Source organism: Microcaecilia unicolor, chromosome 2, assembly GCF_901765095.1.
Source record: "Microcaecilia unicolor chromosome 2, aMicUni1.1, whole genome shotgun sequence".
Taxonomy (NCBI): domain Eukaryota; kingdom Metazoa; phylum Chordata; class Amphibia; order Gymnophiona; family Siphonopidae; genus Microcaecilia; species Microcaecilia unicolor.
Window position 1 is genome coordinate 325,731,987 of NC_044032.1, and position 25,468 is coordinate 325,757,454.

Sequence of the window (25,468 nt, forward strand, 5' to 3'; positions counted from 1 at the left end):
TTCTATATCGAGATTGGGTGGCAGAGCCGGTAGTGGGAGGCGGGGATTGCTAGGCAGACTTATACGGTCTGTGCCAGAGCCGGTGGTGGGAGGTGGGGCTGGTGGTTGGGAGGCGGGGATAGTGCTGGGCAGACTTATATGGTCTGTGCCCTGAAAATGACAGGTACAAATCAAGGTAAGGTATACACCAAAAGTGGCACATATGAGTTTATCTTGTTGGGCAGACTGGATGGACCATGCAGGTCTTTTTCTGCCGTCATCTACTATGTTACTATGCTACTGTGTATATCAGACAGAGGCCTATTACGTTTACTAAACTGTAAATAGTATTAAAAACCTTTACAGTAGCCTCAATATTTTTATTATTTAGTTTATGCACTAAACTGGAAATTGAGTCATTAGCTGATTCTTTTAACAAATCTTGAATTTTAGCATGAGATTTAGAAACATGTTCCCTAATTTTTTTCCGTATAGAAGCTTGCCTAGTGGTTTTATTACTGCCATTTGGGGTTACTAAATATGCCCTCCATTCCTTGGACACATGGACATGCTTTCCTGCTGACACCACTAAATGCTGAACATTCGAACAATCCTTACATCCAAATTTACTTTCTTTAATGTCAAGCCATTCGTACTGTTTTGTAAACATAAATAATTGTTTCTCAGTCCAACAATCTGGAAATGCAAGATTATCTATTTTTTCTTTTGATGAACATGATGGGTTTTCTTCAATGACTGGTTGTTCAACAGATTTAACATTTGTTTCTGCTGGCTTCTCTCTACATTGATTTTCGTTCCCATCATTTTCAGTATCTGCCCTCATGTTCTTCACTTTTAAAAAACGTAATAGATCACTCTGTCATTTTCGCATTTTAGGGATCATCACAATCTAAAATTTAACATTTTATTTATAGTAGAATAAATATGGTAACAACCTACGTAGGGTTACCATTTTTGTGGAGCCAAAATAGAGGATGCAAAATTAAAATGGTTGCTATTATATCTTTGCTAAAGAAATATTTAATTGTAGCAAATTTGTAATTGGATTTTACTTAACACACGTCAAACAGTGACTGATTTAACAGAAGTGAAAATAAACTACTTTTCAAAAAACTTCCTTCCAGATTTGAGTTTTACCGAGTCTGAGGCTGATAATGTAACTTTATTATACATTATTGGTACAAAGGATATGCACATGGTTTTGCTTTTTAAACCCAAAGGTGAATCCTAAGGGTGGTTGAACAATAAACTGTGTTGTTTCTGACTTTACTTGTTTTGGAGTGCTTTGGGTCCTCCTACTGATCTGTACATGTGCTGTCTGGAATTTTGGAAGAAAGAAATAAGGAAATAATTAAATTTTGGACGTACTCTGTAGAAGTTGTTTTCTTTTGCAATGTGATGGATGCCTGTTCTGGTGTATGTATGTGATAATCTTTGAATAACTACCTATACCAAATGGCTATGGATTTCTGAACATATGGTATCATTAAAGGGCAAACTTTTAAATGCTCAGTTGGGTAAATATCATATATATGCTAATCTCAAATGTTTCAGACATATCCATCTATTTGTTCCCATGATATAACTGAATTCTATTATTCTGTGTCACTGTATTTTCAAATCTAAGCTGACTTTGTTTGGAATAACGTGTGATAAAAGTTTTTTTTTAATCCTTTAACCTCCATCTTTTAAGACACTGTCTACCTGCTAGACAAGGAAAGCAAATTTGGTCCAGTGAAGACTAGCTCAAAATAACCTGGCTGTTCCTTGGCTGGGCCCTAGTATTACCATATTGAAAATGCGACCATACCAAGCCTCTGTGGTTATGCTCCACTAATAAGTTAAAAGATTAACTGGATTTCTTGAAAGGATTATATAAACTTAGGATGCATCATGAGTAGGGACACACATATACGCTTATTTATTCAATATCACAATTCTTCATGTACAGCCACAAAACAACCTTTTAGGGTGGATAGTGTTCACAATGAGCTCCTTTTATTACCAACCAGACAGAGATAAGAGTTTTCAGTTTTGGCACAGTATAAGTTATCACAAGAACAAAATATAAGAAAACCAATATGGGCTGCATTATGGGCTTATATAGCCCATTTATGTTTAAACAAAAGAAATCTGCATGAAACCAGCATGTGACCAGCAGAAGAAAGGAGGTGTTGATGCCCCTGTACAAGTCGTTGGTGAGCAGTGGCGTACCAAAGGGGGGCGGTGCGCCCCGGGTGCACGCCACTGGGGGGGCAGAGGGAGCATGGAACGAAGGACAGGCACGCGCGGCACCCCCTCCCCCCCCAGCGGCATGCACCCGGGGGGGGGGGGGTTCTTTCACGGGGGAAGTGTCCATTCATCAGGGGAGGGGGTCACACTGCATCCGGGGAGGGGCACTGCACCTGGGGGGGTGGGGCGCCTCGGCGATCAGCCCCGGGTGTCAGCCCCCCTAGGAATGCCACTGTTGGTGATGCCCCAACTGGAGTATTGTGTTCAGTTTTGGAGGCCGTAGCTTGCTAAGGATGTAAAAAGAATTGAAGTGGTACAAAGAAAAGCTACGAGAATGGTACAGGATTTGCGTTACAAGACATATGAGGAGAGACTTGCTGACCTGAACATGTATACCCTAGAGGAAAGGAGAAACAGGGGTGATATGATACAGACATTCAAATATTTGAAAGGTATTAATCCGCAAACAAACCTTTTCCAGAGATGGGAAGGCGGTAGAACGAGAGGGCATGAAATGAGATTGAAGGGGGGGGGGCAGACTCAAGAAAAATGTCAGGAAGTATTTTTTCACAGAGAGAGTGGTGGATACTTAGAATGCCCTCCCGAGGGAGGTGGTGGAGATGAAAACGGTAACAGAATTCAAACATGCGTGGGATATACATAAAGGAATCCTGTGCAGAAGGAATGGATCCTCAGAAGCTTAGCCGAAATTGGGTGGCGTAGCCGGTGGGGGGAGGAAGGGTTGGTGGTTGGGAGGCGGGGCTAGTGCTGGGCAGACTTCTACGGTCTGTGCCCTGAAAATGACAGATACAAATCAAGGTAAGGTATACACAAAAAGTAGCACATATGATTTTATCTTGTTGGGCAGACTGGATGGACAGTGCAGGTCTTTTTCTGCCGTCATCTACTATGACTAATAAAACCACTTGCCCCTGAAACATGTTCAAAACAGAATAATCCATTTGTGTATCTAAAAGGTAAACTTCTACAAAACAGATGAAGATCTGATTCCATGTGTGCCCCAATGAAAGGAGAGTTTAATTCTACTTCCATATAATTTCAATATATTCCATCAACTTTATAACACCAGGCTTCCCATGGCAGATTACAACAACAACAGTTAAGATGAACCCATTAGGAAAAAGGATATCCTCACTGAAATTTAACCATCTGTATTGTATACAGTGTATTTATTTATTTATTTATTTATATAATGTAGAAAAATGATCACAAAATAGAGTTTAACATTGCTGTTTTTACCAGCTATAATAATTTTTAAAGATGTGTTAGTAATATTAAATTGTTATTTCATGATATTTATATCTATATGGGAAGCTTTCAAATAAATTAAAAAGCTGTCCAATAAGTAAAAAAAACCAAAACTTTTGACCTCTACTTTTTAAGGCACTACCTATCCAATTGAAACAGCTTTAGACTTGTTACAGAAGATGGGCAAAAAAGAACGACAACGTGGATGCAGCAGCTCATTGGTTTGCTTGCTTTGGTTTGAGTGTACTGTCTAGAGGAGATGACAGCTGTGTGGGGCAGTGAAAACAGAGATTAACCAAATTGGCTTCCTTGTTTACCGTGGAGTAGATAGGCATCACTTTCAAACCTCTTTGGTCCCGACTCCTGACAGTGTCCTTTGACTGCCACATCCTGCCTACGTGGAAACAGTAAGTTGAATCAGAGTAGGCAGGGCGAGGCAGCAGAAAGACCCCGATGCTGGCATCCTGTTCTAACCACCACCTGCAGGTACGGTAGGATGACGACGACAGGCGGGGTGGAGAGGTTGAGGGAGGGAGGCAGGGAGCTGATGCGGGAGGGAAGAGAGAAACCAAAGGGACAAAAAGTTCAAGTTAAACTCAAGGGGCAGCGGGAAGGGCAGCAGGGGAGAGAGAATCAGAACACGGACAGTGCAAGTGTTTTTGGGGTGAGGGGTGGGGGACAATGCTCCCCCAACCACTTGACAATGACTTGTCCTCCCCCAACAAACAGGCCCAGCAACAAGTCTGCTTAAAATAATTCTTACCAGACAGAGGGTATGCTGCTTGCTGTGCACAGTGCACTTCTGTAGCAACGATGAACGAGCAGGCAGCAGGGATCTCCTGTCTCCTCTGTCCTCGTTCTCTGGCAGGGCAGCCAAGTTGAATGTTGGACCGTGATGGTGTACAGCTCCACGACCAGCTGAGCTATGAGCAGGAGCACTATTGAGGTGAACCAGCCCATGAGCACACAAATCTCTTGCCTGCGCAGTGCAGCACGAAGAGGCAGGGTTGCCACACACCACGCATGCACCAATATCAGGTGACAGCTGGTGTGTTTGGGCATGCGTGCCTCCAGCCTCCCGTTGCAATTTGTGGGGAAAAAAAAACTTCAAGTCCCTGCTGACAGCAGAACAACCGGCTCACAAAATTCTTCAAAAATTAACAACCGGCTCTGCAGAGCTGGTGCGAGCCGATTCCAGCACACTACTGTATACATCCCAGGGACTGAAAGAACTCAAAACATAAAACTGCTGATCTGCTGTTAGTGATCTGTAACCTGTCACTAAAATTGACCATAGTACCTGAAGATTGGAGGGTTGCCAATGTAACACTGATTTTAAAATGGGTTCCAAGGGTGATTCGCATACAGTTCAAACTCTTCTTATTGACTTACAAGTGCATTCACCCTGCAGCTCCTCAATACTGCTCCACTCTTATCTCTCCTTACACTCCTCCCCGGGAACTCTGTTCATCAGGTAAATCTCCATTCCTTTTATTTTGCTGCACTATATGCCTTGAACAAACTTCCTGAGTTAGTATGTCAAGCTCCAGTTCTGGCCGTCTTCAAATCTAGGCTAAAAGCACACCTTTTTGAGGCTACTTTTCACTCTTAACTCCTATTCACTTGTTAAGTACCCATGTCTGTTTTATCATTCCCACCTTTAGAAATTTCCTTATCTGTCCTATTTGTCTGTCTTGATTAGATTGTAAGCTCTTTTGAGCAGGAACTGTCTCTTACATGTTTAGTGTACAGCGCTGCGTACATCTAGTAGTGCTATAGAAGTGATTAGTAGTAGTAGAGATCCAGAAAATTACAGACCGGGCAAAATAGTGGAAACTATTATAAAGAATAAAATTATGGAACACATAGACAAACATAGTTTAATGGGAAAGAGTCAGCATGGGTTTAGACAAGGGAAGTCTTACCTCGCCAAATTGCTTCATTTCTTTTAAGGCGTGAATAAATATGTTGCTAAAGTTGAGCCAGTTGATGTAGTGTATCTAAGTTTTCAGAAAGCTTTTGACAAAGTTCCTCATGAGAGACTCCTGAGAAAATGAAAGAGTCATGGGATAGGAGGCAATGTCCTTTTGTAGATTAGGAATTGGTTAATGGACAAAAAACAGAGGGCCATTTTTCTCAATAGAAAAGGGTAAGTGGTAGAGTGCCGCAGGGATCTGTACTAGGACCGGTGCTATTTAACATATGTATAAATGATCTGGAAATCTGAACAAGTGAGATGATTAAGGACCTCTTTTACCAAAATGCACTAGTGATTCCCGCGAATCACTATCGCGGTCTTGTAAAAGAGGCCCTAAATTTGCAGATGACACAAAACTATTCAAAGTTGTCAAAAAACATATGCGGATCAATCAATTAGATTGTATCAATATACTGTGAGTTTATACCAAATACAGATGTACCTTTAAAAAGACCTTTGTTCTGAAGCGTGAGCCAGATCACTCACATGAGCGTCTGGGCTGTGCAGTCTAAGAAACAGCTGATAGGTACATCTGCTGATAAACTGTAAATATATCCTTGTGATACCCTGTGATAAGGATCTTTTTTCCTCCTTTTTTTCCCTTTCACTTACCTGTGGCAAAGTTTCCTGACTGTGCCTAGTTCAGAATGCAATATACACATTGTATCAGACGGTGTTTAAATTTCTTTGTGTTTGGTATAAACTCATAGTGTATTGATACAATCTAATTGAGATTACAGATACAATGCTGTATATATTTTTGCTAGTTTTAAGTCCCCATTTCATTGCATTTTTCCTGATGGCCACCCCTGTTTCTGATTTAAAACAATTCTTGTTTTCAACAGTCACACTGAGCTCTCCTTTTAACAGCCATACTAAGCACTTGTTTATGATCTTCAGGCAGTGTCTCACATTACATTGTATTTCTCCTTACACACCTAAACAAATTCTTGGTTTCAACAGTCTCACTGAGCTCCCCTTTTAACAGTCACATTTCGGCTCTAGTTTTAACAGCCAAAGCCAGAACTTCCTTATGTCTTCAGGCAGTGTCTCCCTTTACAGTGGTTTTCCCTTTCTGTTTAGTTACAGTAGTGTGCTTTTTACTATTTTCACAGACCACTACAATACAGACTGTACTTTACAACATTGCTAATTCTGGATCATCATTATCGGTCTCAACTCAAGTATTTAGGTTTGTCCTACTTTTTCTTTGGATTGTTTCATTTTGTGTATGTTCATATTTTTAGAAAATGGAAGTATTTACTCATATCAATGTCATTCAGTTTGACATATATATGTTTTAGGTTTAATTTACTATTATTATGCTTCATGTTATATGAATGCTCTTGCTGTTTTGTTCTTTATATTAGCTTTTCACTTTAAAATCACATCACATTTGCATAGCATTTAAATTTTATATTTGTTATATATATTTTAAGCTTTATTTACTTTCAAGATGTTCATGTTTCATGACATATGAATGCTCTAGCTGTTTTGTTTTTTATTTTTTTATTTTCTCATTTGATATTTGCACAGTTCTCAGATTATATATGTATTATCATTTGTTTTTAGTGTTATATTCTTTTATATTTTGTTTATATATTGTTTTTATTTGTAGACTCCTGATGTAGGCCCTTTGGCCGAAACACAACGTTGTGTCGAGTCAATATACTGATTAATAAAGTTTTGCTTCATCTTCACTCTGGAACTCCTGGTTTTTTACCCACTGCTTTGTTGTATTGTGACTATCCGTGGGACTTCGTTGAGTTCTCCACGTTTGTGGATTCTCTAAACAGTTCCACAAAACACCTCCCTTTAGCTTTGAGCAGTTCATACATGGAAAAAATACCCCTTCCCAAACAACACACTCTCCCCTCTGCGTAGTTCAGCAGCACACAGTTCACCACCGCTTGAATTCTATGGGAAAGATAATGTCCCACCCTTTCTGGGTCACACATTCACTATCACTGACCCTCCACCCGCATGACCCTTTTACTTTCCACTTTCAGTCCTGCTTCCATACCAAGAAGTCAAATGCTTCCTCAGCTTTTTTCCCCAATGATTGAGCCCATGCTGCTACGTCCATGGGCTCCTCCTTGGTCTCAACCTCCTCTCTCTCTCCAGCCTCCTGCCACTCCATGGGTTCCTGCCACTCCATGGGTTTTCCCAGCTGTTTCTCCTCCTGATTAACCCCAGGGGACACCTCCCTTGCTTTGTCATGGTTCTCCCCTGGAGGCTGCTGGGGAGGATAGTTTCTATACCAGGGTTTTCCCTGGGGCTGATGGGTATTGTAGTTCTTCTCCAGCCTCCATTTTCCAGTGGGAAGGAACCCTTTTTTTTTTCTCCCTCTGCGGCAGTAGCAAAGGCAAGGCTCTGTTCTGTCTCCCTTTCCTCTGGACCCTCTTCACTTCTTCTTCCACTTCCATTTTATCCACCCCCTCGTCCTCCTCTTCACAAGATCCATTCTCTAGGTGGACCAACCACCTTGAGTGTGAAGCCCATCTGCATGAGCTCCCCAACCCAGGAGAGATGCATCCATTGTCAGCATTTTCTGCTGCTGAGGAATTTGGAATGGAAGTCCCAGAGTCACATTGGATCGAATGGTCCACTACAACAGAAAGTGAACAAGCTCTGGGGACACTCGGATGGCATCTTCCAGACCTCCTGTGGCTTGGCACCACTGAGAGGCCAGGGTCCATTGGGCAGATCTCACGTGAAGGCGTGTCATAGGAGTCACAAACTGTGGAGACCATGTGGCCCAACAACCTCAACATCCAATGGGAGAGCCAGCCAAGTCTAGCAACTTGTGCACTGAGTCCTGCAAGTACACATTCATGAAGAGCTGGTAAGATTGTATATGGCCACGAGCATAGAGGCCTGGAACATCTTCCTCCCAATAGAGTCCAAGGAGCTAGCTTCTCTGCCTGGAGGCACCGAAGTATAGTCTCTAGAACTCCTGGCTCTTTTGAGGGTTTCACATCACCTCTGGGTTGGATCCGACTCAGGACGGTCCTGAGAACCCTGCACAGTAATCAGCGTCAAGTCAAATGGAGACCCACTCAATGTACTACTGCTCCCAGTGTCAACAGGTCTAACAGCAGCCATGCCTGCCAATGACCCAATGTTGGTGCAGCACTCAATGTCGATGCCGATGCTGATGTTGAGGAATCAGATCTGGCTCCAAATGCATTGAGCCTCTCTGGCAAACTGGGTCCACTTCTTCATCCAAAGACAAAGGACAGTTAGCAGGGCTATGCTCAGGCCCTAACACTGGAGACACCGAGAATGGGTGTCCTTGCCAGAGAAGGTCCGATCCTTTTTATTGAACCCTCATGCATATGCAGAGTTTTTTTAGACTGTGACTGAAATGAGAAATTTGCTGCATCGAGTTAGTACACTGCCACATTTTCATTATATTTTTACTTTTGTGGGTTTTAGTCTATTTTTTAAAAAGTATTTCCATGTAATTTCATTGAGTGTCTCCTAGTCTTTGTACTTTATGAAAGTGTAAAAAATCAATTCACTTCTACTTAGAACATAAGAGTAGCCATACTGGGTCAGACCAATGGTCCATCTAGCCCAGTATTCTGTTTTCCAAACAGTGGCCAAGAAAGGTCACAAGTACCTGGCAGAAACCCAAATCATGGCAACACTCCATCATACAACTCCCAGGGCAAGCAGTTGCTTCCCATGCCCGTCTCAATAGCACGTTGAGTGAAAAAATATTTCCTCCTATTTGTTTTAAAATTATTTCCATATAACTTCCTCGAGTGTCTCCTAGTCTTTGTACCTTTGGAACGAGTAAAAAACCCGATTTACTTCTACTACACCACTCCAAGCCAAAGAGACCTAACCCCTTTAGCCTTTCCTCATACGAGAGGAGCTCCATCCCCTTTATCATTTTAGTTGCTCTTCTTTGAACCTTTTCTAATTCCGCTATATCTTTTTTGAGATACGGCAACCAGAATTGAAAGCAATACTCAAGGTGAGGTTACATTATGGAGTGAAATAAAGGCATTATAGTATTTTTGATCTTATTAGCTCTGGAACTCTTTGCTGGAGGATGTGATAACAGTAGTTAGCGTATCTGGGTTTAAAAAAGGTTTGGACAAATTTCTGGAGAAAAGTCCATAGTTTGCTATTGAGACAGACATGGGAAGCAACTGCTGCCCTGGGATTTGTAGTATGGAGTGTTGCCACAATTTGGGTTTCTGCCAGGTACTTGTGACTTGGCTTGGCCACTGTTTGGGAAACAGGGCTAGAGGGACCACTGGTCTGACCCCATATGGCTACTCTTATGTTCTTATTTACCATCCCTTTCTTAATAATTCCTAGCATCCTGTTTGCTTTTTTGGCTGCTGCCACACACTGAGCAGAAGATTTCAGTATATTGTCTGCAATGACACCTAGATCTTTTTCTTGGGTGCTGAATCCTAAGCTTGACCCTAGCATCAGGTAATTATGATTGAAATTATTGATCCTAATGTGCATCACTTTGCATTTGTCTACATTAAACTTCATCTGCCATGCCATTTGGATGTCCAGTCTTCCAATTTCCTAAGGTCTCTCTGCAATTTTTCAAAGTCCGCATGGGTTTTAACACCTTTGAATAGTTTTGTGTCATCTGCAAATTTAATCACCTCACTTGTTCCAATTTCCAGATCATTTATAAATATGTTAAACAGCAAATACAGATCACTGCGGCACTCACTAGTCACCCTCCACTACTGAGAAAAATGGCCATTTAACCCTGCTCTGTTTTTTGTCCATTAACCAATTCCTAATCCACAATAGAACATTGCCTCCTATCCCACAACTCTTTAATTTTCTTCGGAGTCTGTCATGAGGAACTTTGTTAAAAGCTTTCTGAAAATCTAGATATACTACATCAACCAGCTCACCTTTATCAACATGTTTACTCACGCCTTCAAAGAAATTAAGCAAATTGGTAAGGCAAGACTTTCCTTGGCTGAATCCATGTTGTATCTGTCCCATTAAACCATGTTTATCTATGTGTTCCATAATTTTATTCTTTATAATAATCTCTACTATTTTCCCTGCAACTGAAGTCAGGTTTATCGGTCTGTAATTTCCCAGATCACCCCTGGAACCCTTTGTAAAAATAGGAGTTACACTGGCTACCCTTCAATCTTCAGGTACTATGAACGATTTTAATGACAGGTTACAGGTCAATAACAGTATTGTACCCGAGGCAGCTCATATACGAGTAAAACGTGGACCATGTTGGGTGATACTTTAATAAAGATATTTATATTAAGAATACTTCTAGTGCTACTGTTCAAAAATGATTTACATACACTATTAAACAAACAATTTCCTCTAACAGTGAATGACATGGTTATGCCAGTAATTAATCTTGGTTTATTTACAGCTTTCACACAGCATGAAAAGAGCACAATCGGCATATATTGTGGTGTGGATCTGAAGAGCCTCTCCATTTTGTGATGAGCAATTATTTTAACAAGTATTTTAACATTATCTTCAAATATACTACCTTAACAGAATTCTGAAGCACAGTAACAGGAAAGATTTTGCTTGGCATAGAACTTAAAAAAAGTCGAAAGTTCTCATTAATCACAGCATCTGTAAAACAAATGATCTCACATTACAAACAGAGAAAATAGCTTTATTATGCCACTGAAAAGTAACAGAAAGCAAAATTGTTTATCTGTACTATTGATTTCCATAGACAGCTGGATACACCTTATAGGTGTACGTTGATTTTTATATGCAAATGGCCTTTTGACATGTGCTACCCATCTAAAATTATATAAATATGTATAAAAAGTAAAAAAAAATTTGAATGGATAAGCGTAAGAAAAAGAGGGGAATGAGGAAAAGGAGATAGAAAAAAGGAAGAAAGAGGTAGGGGAGGGTATGGAGAATGGAAAGGGGGCAAGGGGGAAGAAATGGAGGAGGGCCACAGGGAATATAGGAGAAAAACCACCACTACAGTGGAAAAAAGATGAAAGAAAAACTTACAGGTCTAACTGTTGCTTTAACCCAGCTGGAAAATGGTACCCAATTTAAAAAATAAATTTCTGCTGTTCTCAGAGGCGTATACTGTCAACATCCTGCCATGACAGTTTGACTGTGCATATGATAGTTTGACTGTGCTCTTTTGATTTTAACTTTATAACTTTTACAAATAGAGATTTACTTTAGTACACTAATGTTTAAGGTCTGTGAAAAACTAGTAATTTCCATATTCACGTGGTCAAACACACATAGGAGCTAAGTTTTCAAAATGATTGGGATGCTCAACTCAGCACAAATTACCAAGTCCATATAAAGGAAATTAAAGCATGATGGGTTGTGAACACAACTGGCCAGCTGTTTTTAAATGAAAAGCATAGAAGGTGGTACAAACATAGGGAGGTTTTCCCCCGAGATTCTATATATCACGCCAAGACTTCTGCCTGGAATTCAAAGCATATTCCATAACCATGCACATAACTTAGCTAACAAGCTAATCAGTACTGATAATTGGATGTTAACCCTTTAAATTACTGTCTTGCTCAGTTAAAGGATTGTTTGATAGTTTGAGTCTGGTTGTGAATATTTCTAAAGCTTTTGTTTGGGGATGGGTGAAATTAACTGCATGGAATTGAGTATTGTTCCCAGGTTTAATTATATAGACATTCCCTGGGTTTCAATTGTTGATGTTTGTGAGTGATGCTTAGTAAGGAAGGATTAGGTCAGGAACATCCCACACAGCTACTTGTAACCTCTTTTAGCTTCTCTTCTGTCTGCAGATTGTGTCTCCCTGCCTGCTCTTCTTCCTCTCCCCCAGATCTTCCTACTTCACCCAGCAACCTTCTTTCACACAGCCCATGCCCCCCACCAGTTTATCTAACCCTCATAGACTGTTTCTACTCGTCTCCTACACCTCCACTCTCAGTCCCTGTCCCCATCACTCAGCTATCTTCCCTTTATAGTTCCTTTCTGCCTCTTTAAACATTTCTTTCTCCCAGCCTAAAGGAACACAGTGTTGCTTTTTTTCTTTGTATACTTTCTATATATGCTGTATACCCTCTCTGGTTAGTTTGTACTTATTGGTGAGGGATGGCCTTCAAGAACTGGGACAATGTGTTGAGTTATTCAGAAGAACGTTTACACAATTTCCTCCAGGAACCTGTAATGTTTGAGGATGAACATGAAGAATCTTTACAGGACCATTGGAACCATCTCATTGATCTTAAGCAAAACTCCTTTAGATATGAATTACATTATGCCACCCTAATTCAGTATTGCAGGGTTCAGTGCATTCCCAGAGGCCTTAGAATCAACAAAGAGCCTCAACTTTTTAGGGATAACAAAACATTTATTGATAAATGGTGTTTAATTTTAAATAAGTGCTCCCTAGATTTGATGATACTCCTTATTGAGACATCAAAAGAAAAATTAGATATTAATAAAAATGAAACAAATGAAACAATTGAAATTCTAAAATGCGAGGATCCTATTTTTGACACCAATCAGTCAGCACTTAATGTTAAACTTGACAATTTCAAAAAAGAAATCAAAAAGATTAAACATGATAAATACAAAAGGGATGAAGAAGACTATCGGAAAGGCAATATCTACCCATAGGTGAATAAGATCAAACCACCATCATCAAGACGTACCAATAATCATCAGAGGAAAACTTCCACTTACCAACATAGAATTAACCACCATCATGTAGAAAGGGATCCTGATGAAGGAAAAACTGAAAAACAGCCAACCACAATCTCAAAGGGTCGTGTGACAAAGGAATGCACAAGAGAACAATGAAGGAGGTTGTACAGCAGGGTTTTATTACCCCAAGGGATAAACAATTTCTCTGCTGTCCTTATCCAGTGATACCAGTTTTATATTTTCTTCCAAAGGTTCATAAACAACTCAACCAAGCCACCGGGTAGACCAATTCTCTCTGCTCGGCAGTCTGTTTTAGAGCCTTTATCACAGTTTCTTGATGAGTTTTTGAAGATTGAAGTGCCAAAAATAAGATCTTTTATCAAGGATGGTACACACTTTTTACAAAAACTGGCATCTATTGAAATGGAAGAGGGCACATCCTTCATGATGGCAACTTTGGATGTGGCATCACTGTATACCTCCATTCCGCAAGGAGAAGCTTTGTCTGTTATCAGGAGTGTGTTGGATAGGAGGCTAAGACCCCATTTGATTCCTACAGAATTTCTCTTAAAGGAGAATTATTTTTTGTTCAATGGAACACTGTATTTACAGAAGAGTGGGGTGGCGATGGGTGCTACCTTCGCGCCATCAGTTGCTAACCTGTATATGGAGCAATTTGAAGATGAGTGGTTGGAATCTTCTCCATGTTTTTCTCTGATACATTGTTGGTGGAGATACATTGATGACATCTTTGTCCTATGGAGGGGTACATCTGAAGTTTTTTCTTCCTTTGTAGGTTGGTTCAACAGCTGCAACAGTAACATTCAATTTACTAGTACTATATCAAGTACTAATATCAGCTTTTTGGATGTGGAAGTAGCAATAACTCTACAAGGCTTCTCTACCAAAGTACATCATAAATCAACTGAAAAACACTTTTTTACATCAGAGTAGTTGTCATCCGCAGCATATATGTGACAATTTACTCTTCTCCCAATTTTTAAGGATTAGGAGAATTTGCAGTGATGATTCGACCTTCAAAATTCAGGCTAAAGATCTTACGGCCAGATTGAAGGAGCGTGGCTATTCAAACAAGATTCTGAAAAGAGATTATCGCAGAGCAAAATACAATAACAGGGACTTCCTGTTATCCACAACTTCTTCCAGGGACAAAGACGAACACACCATCACCATGGTCCTTAATTATACAGAAGCAGGAAGACACATAGCAAATATTCTAAGACAAAGATGAGATATTTTGCAGTCCTCGGCTTTTTTTTGAACGGAAAAGATTAAGGATAGCCTTTTCAAGAGCAAACAACTTAAAGTAAAGACTGAGTCCTGCTGACCTTAGAATAAGATCTCTGAAAACAGTGTCTGGTCACTTTAAATGTGGTACGTGCCAGAGCTGCAAGATCATGCTGCAAACAAAAACTTTTTTAATGCAGCAACGAATACTTTCCAGCTTAAGCATTTTTCCAATTGCTCTACAGACTTTGTTGTCTATACTATTACTTGCCCTTGCAATAAAACATATGTGGGTATGACAACTAGGATGCTAAAGATCAGGCTATCAGAACATAAGTCGAATATAAGTAGATCTACTACTACTACTACTACTACTATTTAACATTTCTAGAGCGCTACTAGGGTAACGCAGCGCTGTACAAAGAAGGACAATCCCTGCTCAAAGGAGCTTACAATCTAAAGGACAAGAAGGACAAAAGGACAAAAAGTGCAGTCAATCAAAAATTGGGACAGTCTAGATTTCTTGGGTAGAGGTACAATGGTTAGGTGCCGAAAGCGACATTGAAGGTGGGCTTTGAGTAAGGATAGGGAGGGGGCTTGGCGTATGGGCTCAGGGAGTTTTTTCCAGGCGTAGGGTGAGGCGAGGCAGAAAGGGCAGAGTCTGGAGTTGGCGGTGGTGGAGAAGGGTACTGAGAGGAGGGATTTGTCCTGTGATTGCAGATTACGGGTAGGGGCGTAAGGGGAGATGAGGGTAGAGAGGTAGTGAGGGGCTGCAGATTGAGTGCATTTGTAAGTTAGTAGGAGAAGCTTGAATTGTATGCGGTATCTGATCGGAAGCCAGTGAAGAGACTTGAGGAGAGGGGTGATGTGAGCATATCGGTCTTGGAAGATAAGACGCGCAGCCGAGTTCTGAACGGATTGAAGGGGGGATAGATGGTTAAGTGGGAGGCCAGTGAGGAGTAGGTTGCAGTAGTCAAGGCGAGAGGTAATGAGAGAGTGGATGAGAGTTCGGGTGGTGTGCTCAGAGAGGAAAGGGCGAATTTTACTGATGTTGTAGAGAAAGAAGCGATAGGTCTTGGCTGTCTGCTGGATATGGGATAAAGGAGCCTTTGGTGGAACATTGCTTGACCTTTAAGCACACATTTGAAGAGTTGCGATGATGCACTATAGACAGAGTAGAACCACTTGCCAGGGGTGGCAATCGTAAGCTATTGCTCTAGAGAAGGGAAACTCGATGGATTTTTATTTTGAACACCATGGAGCCACATGGACTAAACAGCTCCATAGAATGGAATGCCTTCTATTGATATAGTTTTTTTTATGTAACAACTGGTAGCATTTATTTCTATGTCAGTATTGTTTTGTAAACATTAATGAGTTATTGGTGTGTCCGTTGGTTTAAGTTTTTCTACCTGCTATAAAATGTGTGTTATGAAGAAGTCTAGCAGTGTATGAGAGCTCTGTCCACAAAATGTTAGATCTGGTTTTGTGTTCATGAGATATTTTGTTACGTTGTTCAGCTGTCAAAACATTGTCATCATCACACATCCGCGCATTAGCGATCAACACCGCTGTTTTTCATTTGAGTTGTGCATTGTACTTTTAATGCCGTTTTGGCAGATGCACGACAAACAGCGGTGTTTAATAGCGCTTTTTTAGTTCTATATGTTTAGTGGATGTTTTTTCGCTATTACATTGTTTGCACGATGACGTCAGTGACATTTTGCCTTACCGTGTTGAGTGGTTTCTCGAGTAGTCCATCTGGTATGTGGAAGTTGGGAGTGTAAGTCATCCTGTAAGTACTTCTGGTTTTTGTGCGATATAGTTGAGCACAACGTGGATGGTTTATTTTGCACTTTTAGGTTGAAGCAGTGTTGTTTGTGGCAGTAGGTCTCTCTGTTTCTAATTGGCCTACTACTATTCATGCCTAGATAAGATGCAGCTGAGGTCTTTTATGGCACCAGCATTTTTTGATTAGTGTTTGTATAAAGGAAGCAGTGTGGGTGTTAGTTTAGATCAGTGCTGGCCCTCAGAGAAATTGTGTCAGGAGAAAGTAAGTGCCATAGGCTTGGGTGGGTTTTTGTGTTTTGTATTGTGTATTATGGATCAATGTGGAATGTGAATTTTGTAAGTGGTTTGTCAGCATATTGTGAGTGTGTAAATGTTATGACTGTTTAGTATTTGATATATATTTTTTAATTTTAGATTTATACCCCTGTAACCATGTTTAAACTGTGGTTCCTGATGAAGCCATGAAGCGGGTGAAACAATTTGGGCCCCGTTGAACAAATGTAAGTTATCAGTTGGAATGTGGGGTTACCAAGCCAGCTTTGAGATAGCTAAGTTCATTTATGCTATGCTGTAGCTTGGAAAGTTTTTTACATTTTGATAATGTTTTTGAAACATTAGTTTCATTGCAAACAGTTGTGATTGAAAATAGATGGGATATTATACCCTATGAAAGAGACAAGATCACAGGCACAAAAATCTCATGTAGATACTAGTGTCCTGGTGTTCAGACCTTGGTATTGACCTCGGTTTCTGAGGGTATTTCCCACTAGTCAGCTATTGCTGTGCATTCCTTTGTCACACGAGCCTTTGAGATTGTGGTCGGCTGTTTTTCAGTTGTTGCTGTATTAGATTACCTTAGTAGGATTAACAGCCCATACTGCTTATTGATTAATTTATCCTGATGAAGGAACAAGCCATAACAGAGAGAGAGCATGTAAAAGAATACACAATGATTCAGACAAGCTTTTCATTTCATCATGCTCAACTCCTATCAACAATTCAACTATGATTCCTGGCAAGAATATCAATTCTACTTTTTTAGACACACTTTGGGATACAAGAATCAAAAAGAAAGAAGGGACAGATACCAGGAGAACGAATATTATCCGATTGCCAGGATGGAGTTTCGAGGGAGAGGACGTGGCAGAGGGAGAGGCAGGACACAATCCAGCTTATTTTCGAAAGAGAAAGACGCCCATATTTCGACCCAAATCGGGAGATGGGCGCCTATCTCCCGCGGGCGCCCAAATCAGTATAATCAAAAGCCGATTCTGGGCGTCTCCAACTGCAATCTGTCGTGGGAACGGACAAAGTTGACGGGAGCGTGTCGGAGGTGTGGTGAAGGCGGGACTAGGGCATGTTTATTGGCCAAGGAGAGATGGGCGCGCTCAGCTGATGATGGAAAAAAGAAGGGCGCCAGAAGCGAGAATTTGGGTCACTTTTTCTGGACCCTTTTTTTTCATGAACAAGTCCCCAAAAAGTGCCCCAACTGCCCAGATGACCACCGGAGAAAATCTGGGATGACCTCCCCTGACTCCCCCAGTGGTCACTAACCCCACTCCCACCCAAAAAACACAACTTTAAAAACTTTTTTTTTTCCAGCCTGTATGCCAGCCTCAAATGTCATATCCAGCTCCATCACAGCAGTATGCAGGTCCCTGGAGCAGTTGTTAGTGGGTGCATTGGACTTCAGCCAGGTGGACCCAGGCCCATCCCCCCCCCCCCCCCCACCTGCTACACTTGTGGTGGTAAATGGGAGTGCTCCGAACTGCCCCCAAAACCCACTGTACCCACATCTAGGTGCCCCCTTTCAGCCATAAGTGCTATGGTAATGGTGTAGAATTGTGGGCAGTGGGTTTTGGGGGGATTTGGGGGGCTCAGCACCCAAGGGAAGGGAGCTATGGACTTGGGAGGTATTTGACTTTTTTTTTAATTGTTACAAGTGCCCCCTAGGGTGCCCGGTTGGTGTCCTGGCATGTGAGGGGGACCAGTGCACTACGAATCCTGGCCCCTCCCACGACCAAATACCTTGGATTTGTTCGTTTTTGAACTGGGCGCCTTCGGTTTCCATTATCACTGAAAAACGATACCGCCCAGCTCAAATCCGCCCAAATGCGATGCATTTGCCTGGCACAAACCGTATTATCGAAAAAAAGATGGACGCCCATCTTTTTTTTGAAAATACGGTCTGGCCTGCCCCTTCACGTACCCGTCCTCGGAGATAGATGCCCAAGGAGATGGGCATTCGCTTTCGATTATGCCCCTCGCTATCATCGCCGCCAGTCATACAAGAACTAGATATTCCAATCATTAATCTGTCAGACAAAGTCTTGTCAAATGCAGAAATCTCAGTTCTAAAAAAAGGCCTTAAATTTGTTCCCTCCAGTAATTACGATCCTCTACAGACCAGAATTGATTTAAGTAGATTTGAAAGAAAACTTCAAATCTTACGAGACAGAGAATTATTAGAAAAGAAGAAAAAAAGAAAATTCTTCAATCTTTCCGCAGAAGAAAATATAGCACTACATGATCTCAAATCTAACAAAGACATTGTTATCAAACCAGCAGATAAGGGGGGAGGCATTGTGGTTCTCAATACCAGCAGCTATATTCAAGAAATTAATCGTCACCTTTCTGATACTCATTACTGCAAATTATTTATTTATTTATTTATTATATTTGTATCCCGCACTTTCCCACTAAAACCAGGCTCAATGCGGCTTACATAGTAATAGGTAACAGAATTTTGTTATGTAAAGTAGGAAATTAAGTATAACATAATAGAAGGATGGATGGGTAGTAAATGGATGGGTAGGTAGGTAGAGACAGGTGATAGAGAGAGGAGGATCCAACAGAAGAGATAAAAAAAAGAAATACATTTTTGGGTAAAGCAGGGGCGTAGCCACGGGTGGGCCTGGATGGGCCTAGGCCCACCCAGTTTGGGTTCAGGCCCACCCAGCAGCAGAGCGGAGGGAGCAGTCAGCGCAGATCCTGCATCTGCCTCCTTCTCTCTGACAGCAGCGCTTCCCAGACGCTGCCTACCGCCGCCACGATCGCACGATCTACCTCCTCCCTCTGTCTCACTCTCAACAGCAGCGGTAGCATCGCGATTCAAACACGCTGCCTCCTGCTTCTAACCCGGAAGCGTCTCCTCTGCAGAGAGAGTAATGCATTGCCTCCCCACCCCCCAGGCTCTCTCCCCGGCTATAGCCAGCTCTGCAATTTTGAGGGGAAGTGCACAGGTGTACGGGGTGGGGTGGGGAGGGGAGGGCCGCAGAGGTGGACCGGGGAGAGAGCCTATTGTTAAACATTTACCAGCACACCACTGTCTAGTGCCCACCCATCCAACCTGTTGGCCCACCCAAAAATTGACTTCTGGCTACGCCACTGGGGTAAAGTTCAGGATTTTTAACAAATAAAGAGAGAGACTTTCTGACAACCAGTCATCCAATCACACCCATTATCTATGTATTTTTCTAAGATCCACAAACTTTAGTGGATCCCCCTGGAAGACCCATCATATCCTGGATAGGTTCAATTCTTGAGCCTCTCTCTATCTTTGTAGACACCTTTCTCAGACCATTCATTCCGCTTGTGAAATCATACATTCACGATTCATCCCATGTTATTAACTTACTAGAGGAATATGATGGAGACCTTAGTGATATTACTATGGTCACTTTTGATCTAGAGTCGCTTTATACTAACGTCCCACATCAACCAGTTTTGGATATCATCACAGATGTGTTGAATGATAGAGAAAAGAACACTAGGGTTCCTACTGCTTTCATTATACAGCTGGTAACAATAGCACTTCAAGAAAATTTCTTTTGTTTCCAAGAATCATTTTATAAACAAATTAGACGTTCAGCAATGGGAGCAAATATGGCCCCAGACCTTGCCATAATTTATGTAGTGTCAGGTTCTCAGGTTCAGAGCCCGCGGGTACGGGCTCTGGAGCAAATGTGAGCCCCTGGGCTGCTGACGAGGAGCGACAGCAGCAGGCAAGACCCGCCAACCAACACTGGGCTAGCACACCGGCACAGGCAAGGACTGCAGGCGCCGCCCAGCGAGCCGGAACACATGGACTGGAACCCCCTGGACTGGAGGACACCGGACTGGTCCGCAGAGGACTGGAACACGCTGGACTGGAACACACTGGACTGGTCTGCACAGGACTGGAACACACTGGATAACACAGGGACTGGGATACTAGAACAAGCTTGACCGTTCCAGGACCAGGAATGGGACTAGGGCTGAGGGACCACCTCAGACCCTGGATTACCATGCAAGCTTGCACAAACCAGGAACACAGGGCCAAGACAAGAAGGAAGTGCTCCCAAGCACCAAAAGGAAAGGCAGGGAAGCCCACAGGGGAAAGCAGGGAAACCCAGCAATACAGAAGTGTACCTATAGTGTAACCAGACTGAAGTGCTCCTAAGCATCTAACCACAGAAGTGCTCCACAGCACTAAACTAACAGGAGTGCTCCTAAGCACTATACTAACAGAAGTACTCCTAAGCACTACACTAACAGAGGAACTCCTAAGTACTATACTAACAGAAGAATGCCTAAGCACTATACTAACAGAAGTGCTCTTAAGCACTACACTAACAGAAGTGCTCCTAAGCACTATACTAACAGAAGTGCTCCTAAGCACTAAACTAACAGAAGTATGCCTAAGCACTAAACTAACAGAAGTGCTCTTAAGTACTAAACCCACAGAAGAGCTCCTAAGTACTAAACAACAGAAGTATGCCTAAGCACTAAACTAACAGGGGTGCTCCTGAGCACCAAGCTACAGCAGTGCTCCACAGCACTAACCTAACAAAGGGGAAGCGGGGAGCCACAAGGAGAAAGCAGGGAAGCTAAACACATAAACTAACAAAGGTGCTCCTAAGCACCAAACTACAGCAGTGCTCCACAGCACTAAACTAACAAAGGTGCTCCTAAGTACCAAACTACAGCAGTGCTCCACAGCACTAAACTAACAAAGGTATTCCTAAGCACCAAACTACAGCAGTGCTCCACTAACAGAAATACTTCTAACAGCACCAAAACCAGAAGTACGTCTAACAGCACCAAAAGGGAAAGCAGGGGAGCCACAAGGAAAAAGCAGGGAAGCTAAACACATAAGTCAAAAGTGCACACTGCACCAACACTAACCTGGACCTAAAGCAAAACGCAAACGTTGCAAAGGCCCAGGCAGCAAGTTCCCAGGTGGCTAATAAACCCATCACAGCTGAGCTCAGCTGCAACAATCACAAGGCAGCTACGGGTGAGGCTAGCTGCAAACTTCCAAACAAGACTGGAAGGCTAAAATATCTGGACCAGAATGTAAAGAGTCTGGGAAGTCTATGGCAGCCACCAGTTCTGGCCACCAGAGGGCAAGAGGAGCACAACCCAAGGGAAAAAAGTCACGAACGTGACACGTAGCTTTTTTTGAATATCAATATTTTGAAGACCATCCGTTCAAGGAGGAAATTAAACTATGGGAGAGATACATTGACGACGTACTAGTACTGTGGAAAGGAAGCATAACCAGATTAAAAGAATTTCATTCATGGTTGAACAGTCTTAATGAACACCTTAAATTCTCCATGCATTACGACAACAATGAAATTCCTTTTCTTGACATCCTTATAAAGAAAAACACATAACTTCACCACTACAATATACAGGAAACCAACTGACAAAAATCATTTCTTGCATTTCCAAAGTTTCCATAATAGAAGCTGGAAGCAGACCGCTGTCGTGGACAGGATGCTGGGCTCGATGGACCCTTGGTCTTTTCCCAGTGTGGCATTACTTATGTACATTACTTATACCATACTCACAATTCCTTCGACTCAGAAGACTTTGTAGTGATTATACTGAGTGCGAAGATCAGGAAATTCCATTGGCAACAAGGTTCTTAAACAGAGGCTACCCTAAGGAGAGTGTCACAAAAGGACTCAACAGGGCTAGAATGGCAAATAGAGATGAACTTCTAGAAGGTCATTCAAGACGTAAGAAGCCCAAAATAGTATGCAGTCTTAAATTCTCTAACCTTTCATCGGATATACAAAAAATATTAAGAAGACATTGGAATATTTTGGAAAATCATGACTGTTTCAAAAATAAACAGCTCACCGTTGCTCACACAAGAAACAACAATATTAAGGAAATCATTGCACCATCTGCATTACCACCTATACGACCACCCCTTCAACCTACCACTGGACACCAACCCTGTGGGTCTTGCTCGGTCTGTGCATCATCTATGTCCATTACAACCTTTATGCATCCACGCACTATGAGATCCTATTTACTAAATCACTCTTCAAATTGTAACACAGAAGGAGTGGTATATTTAATCATATGCCCCTGTCAATTGATCTATATAGGTAAAAACATTCGTAAGATTAAAACCAGAATGATTGAACATAGGAGCAGCATCAGACCCGAGGGGATGTTTCAGTTCCCCTTGTCAAACATTGTATAGAAAAGTCCCATAATTTTGGAGATCTTCGCTTTTGTGCATTTAAAGTATTTTTCGAAATATTGGAGAGGTGGAAATTTAGATTTGATCCTACTACAATATGAACAGAGAGTGATTTTTGAACTCATCCATCCAGCAGGACTCAATGCAGAATTGGATCTAACCGTTTTTTCATAGTTTTTAATGTTTTATTTATTTCTTAAATAAAAAAAATGTCCCCAATTAGGGAGTATTCATCTTTTCTTACAAGGGAGCACTTGTTTTATCATAATACTAGTAAAAAAGGCCCGTTTCTGTTTGAAAGGAAACGGGCGCTAGCAATGGGTTTTTTTGTTTGTTTTTGGTAACTATAGAGTTGTTAGAAAAGTATTATGAGAAGGAATAACTGTTAAATTTGTAAATCATCTGTTACTGTGTTGTACCGTCATGTGAAGCAACTGTCTTCCCAGGTGCACTATATGTTGGAGTGTTTGTGAGTGTCTGTGTGAGAGAGATTGAGAGTGAATGTGAGAGTGTGTGTGTGTTACAGTGAGATATTTTGAAAGGTTTGTGTTTGTAAGACATGAAACTTGTGTAAGTAAGATTAGATGACAAAGTTGTTTTTTGTTAATCAAACAGGTTTAATGTTTTTTTTTACATTTTTAAAATATCTTTATATACAATGTTTTTTGTGTAAACTTTTGTACAGTTTTTGAAAAGGTGTCTTTGTTCTGGTCCATTAATGACTTTCACAATTGCATCTGCAGATGTTTTTACTCTTGAGAATGCTACATATAGTTGCCCATGGGTAAACACAGGTTCTGGTAGATAAATTCCGACTTTGTCAAAAGTTTGTCCTTGTGCTTGTGTTTGTCCATGGCAAAAGCTAGTTTAACTGGAAACTGTTTTCTTAGTAATGTGAAAGGCAGGTCAGTGTTGGATGGTGCTAGTTGTATGCATGGTATAAAGACAATTGTTCCAGCTGTTGATCCTGTGATTATTTGGCTAATTATTAGATATTTTTTTTCCAAGTCTTTTACTATCAAGCGAGTCCCATTGCATAAACCTTGTTTTGTGTTTAAGTTTCGTAGCAGGATAATGATTGCTCCAATTTTTAACTGCAGTTTATGGGTAGGCATGCCACTTGGTGTTTGCTGATGTAGGAACTCTATAGGATATAATTGATGTTCTTCTTCATTGGAATCTTGAATAGAGTCTGTACTTAAGTAAGTGATTGTTTTTCCATCTAAAATATTTAGTACAGACTCATTTATGGTGTCTACTTGTGAATTCTTTGGGCATAGAATTGCCTTTTTTGCAAAGTTTGCAACAGATTCTGGTGTAAGTTTATGTCCATAAATGGCGTTAACTATATTGTCCTCACAAAGATGTTTTTGTGGTATTTCAATAACATCTTTGTAACCGTTTGGACATGGTAGCTTTCCTTGTGCTAACGTAATAAGCCATCTGTTATATTCGGGGTCTACTGAGCGTTCATTTTTTTTGTAGTTTAAGTAATTTAAAATTTTTCCAAAGTTTGTTAAATGTAATGCTTGCTTCAATAATGCTTGTAGGGTGCCCATGAGGTACTACTGGTAAGGTTTTTGGAAGTCTCCACCAAGTAGTACAACTTTTCCCCCAAATAGTCTTTGGTTGTCCATTATTTCTTTCAGTAGTCTATCTACAGCATCGAGAGCCATACTGGGTGCCATTGTTGATTCATCCCAAATAATTATTTTTGCATCTCTAATGATGGAGGCATCATGGGATGTTAACCGCATAGTTGATGTTGTTTCCAGGAGAGGTACTGGTAATTTGAATTGTGAATGATACGTTCTTCCTCCTGGAAGTAAATTTGCTGCAATTCCTGTGGATGCAACAGGTAGTGCAATTCCTCCTTCGCCTCTTATCATGCTGATGATTGATTTGTATGTAAACGTTTTCCCACTTCCACCTGGACCATCAAGGAAGAAGCACGTGTGTGAATTATTTTTTGTGTTGCATGCCGAAAGTATTGTTTGAAATGCTTCTCTTTGTTCATTATTTAGTTTTTTTTTTGCATTTCTTCTGCTTTTCTTTTTTCATGTGCAGCATTGTAGGCAATGTGTTGATCTTCTAATTTGTGCGTGATGTTTGGTAACCCAAATTGTTGTAGGCGTTTTGCATGTGTAATGAGTACTGCTTGTATTTTATGAAGGCACAGTTCGTCACATAGCAGGCAATCACCTTGACAGCCATGCTGTTTAAGATCTTCTTCCATATAATTTTTGTATTTTTTATAAAGTTGGAAAGCATTTGTTATTTCTGCAAAAACACAAATGTATGCAAATAGCTCTCTAATTTGCTGAGGCATGTTGCTCGTGATTGCATCTTCTAATGTGTTGTCCCATAGTGCCTCATCTTGAATGAGCCCTAGTTTTTTAGCTGTTTCTTGAAAGGTTGTATAAATCAGGGCCATGCTAACCCGGTAAGCGGGGTCAGCACCGCAGGGGAGCGCCTGCCTTTAAGGGCGCCGTGCCGTTCAATTGTATTTAAAACTAAAAAAAAAATAACCTTACCGCGTTGGCGCATTGGCGCTTATGTGCATGCGCTGCTGCCTTCCCGCGCGCAGCGCGAGTCGCCGCCTCTTTGGTAACTATTGAATTAGAATAGTTGGCTGCAGCCCTGGTTTGGAGAGGCGCGTTCCGGTACACGTTGTTCTGTCGCGTGCCGCGTGCTAGCCAAGCAGAGCTGTGACTCAGCGCCTTCACATTGGTTTCCATAATAGAGCTGCGAACTTTGGGAGGGGGAAGTGCCCGGACCGGCTGCCTTTCTAAGGGTCTTTTCCGGGTGATAGTTCGGACAGATAT

General features: G+C 41.4%; 1 protein-coding gene across 1 annotated transcript in view; it reads right to left on the minus strand.

Moving 5' to 3' along the window:
• DNAH6 (dynein axonemal heavy chain 6) overlaps window positions 1-25,468 on the minus strand; it is a 2,906,060-nt gene that overhangs the window by 604,876 nt on the left and 2,275,716 nt on the right. The window contains exon 68 of the mRNA XM_030192089.1: window positions 10,995-11,083. Within this exon, the coding sequence (XP_030047949.1) occupies window positions 10,995-11,083 (89 nt within the window). The remainder of the gene's footprint in view (window positions 1-10,994; window positions 11,084-25,468) is intronic.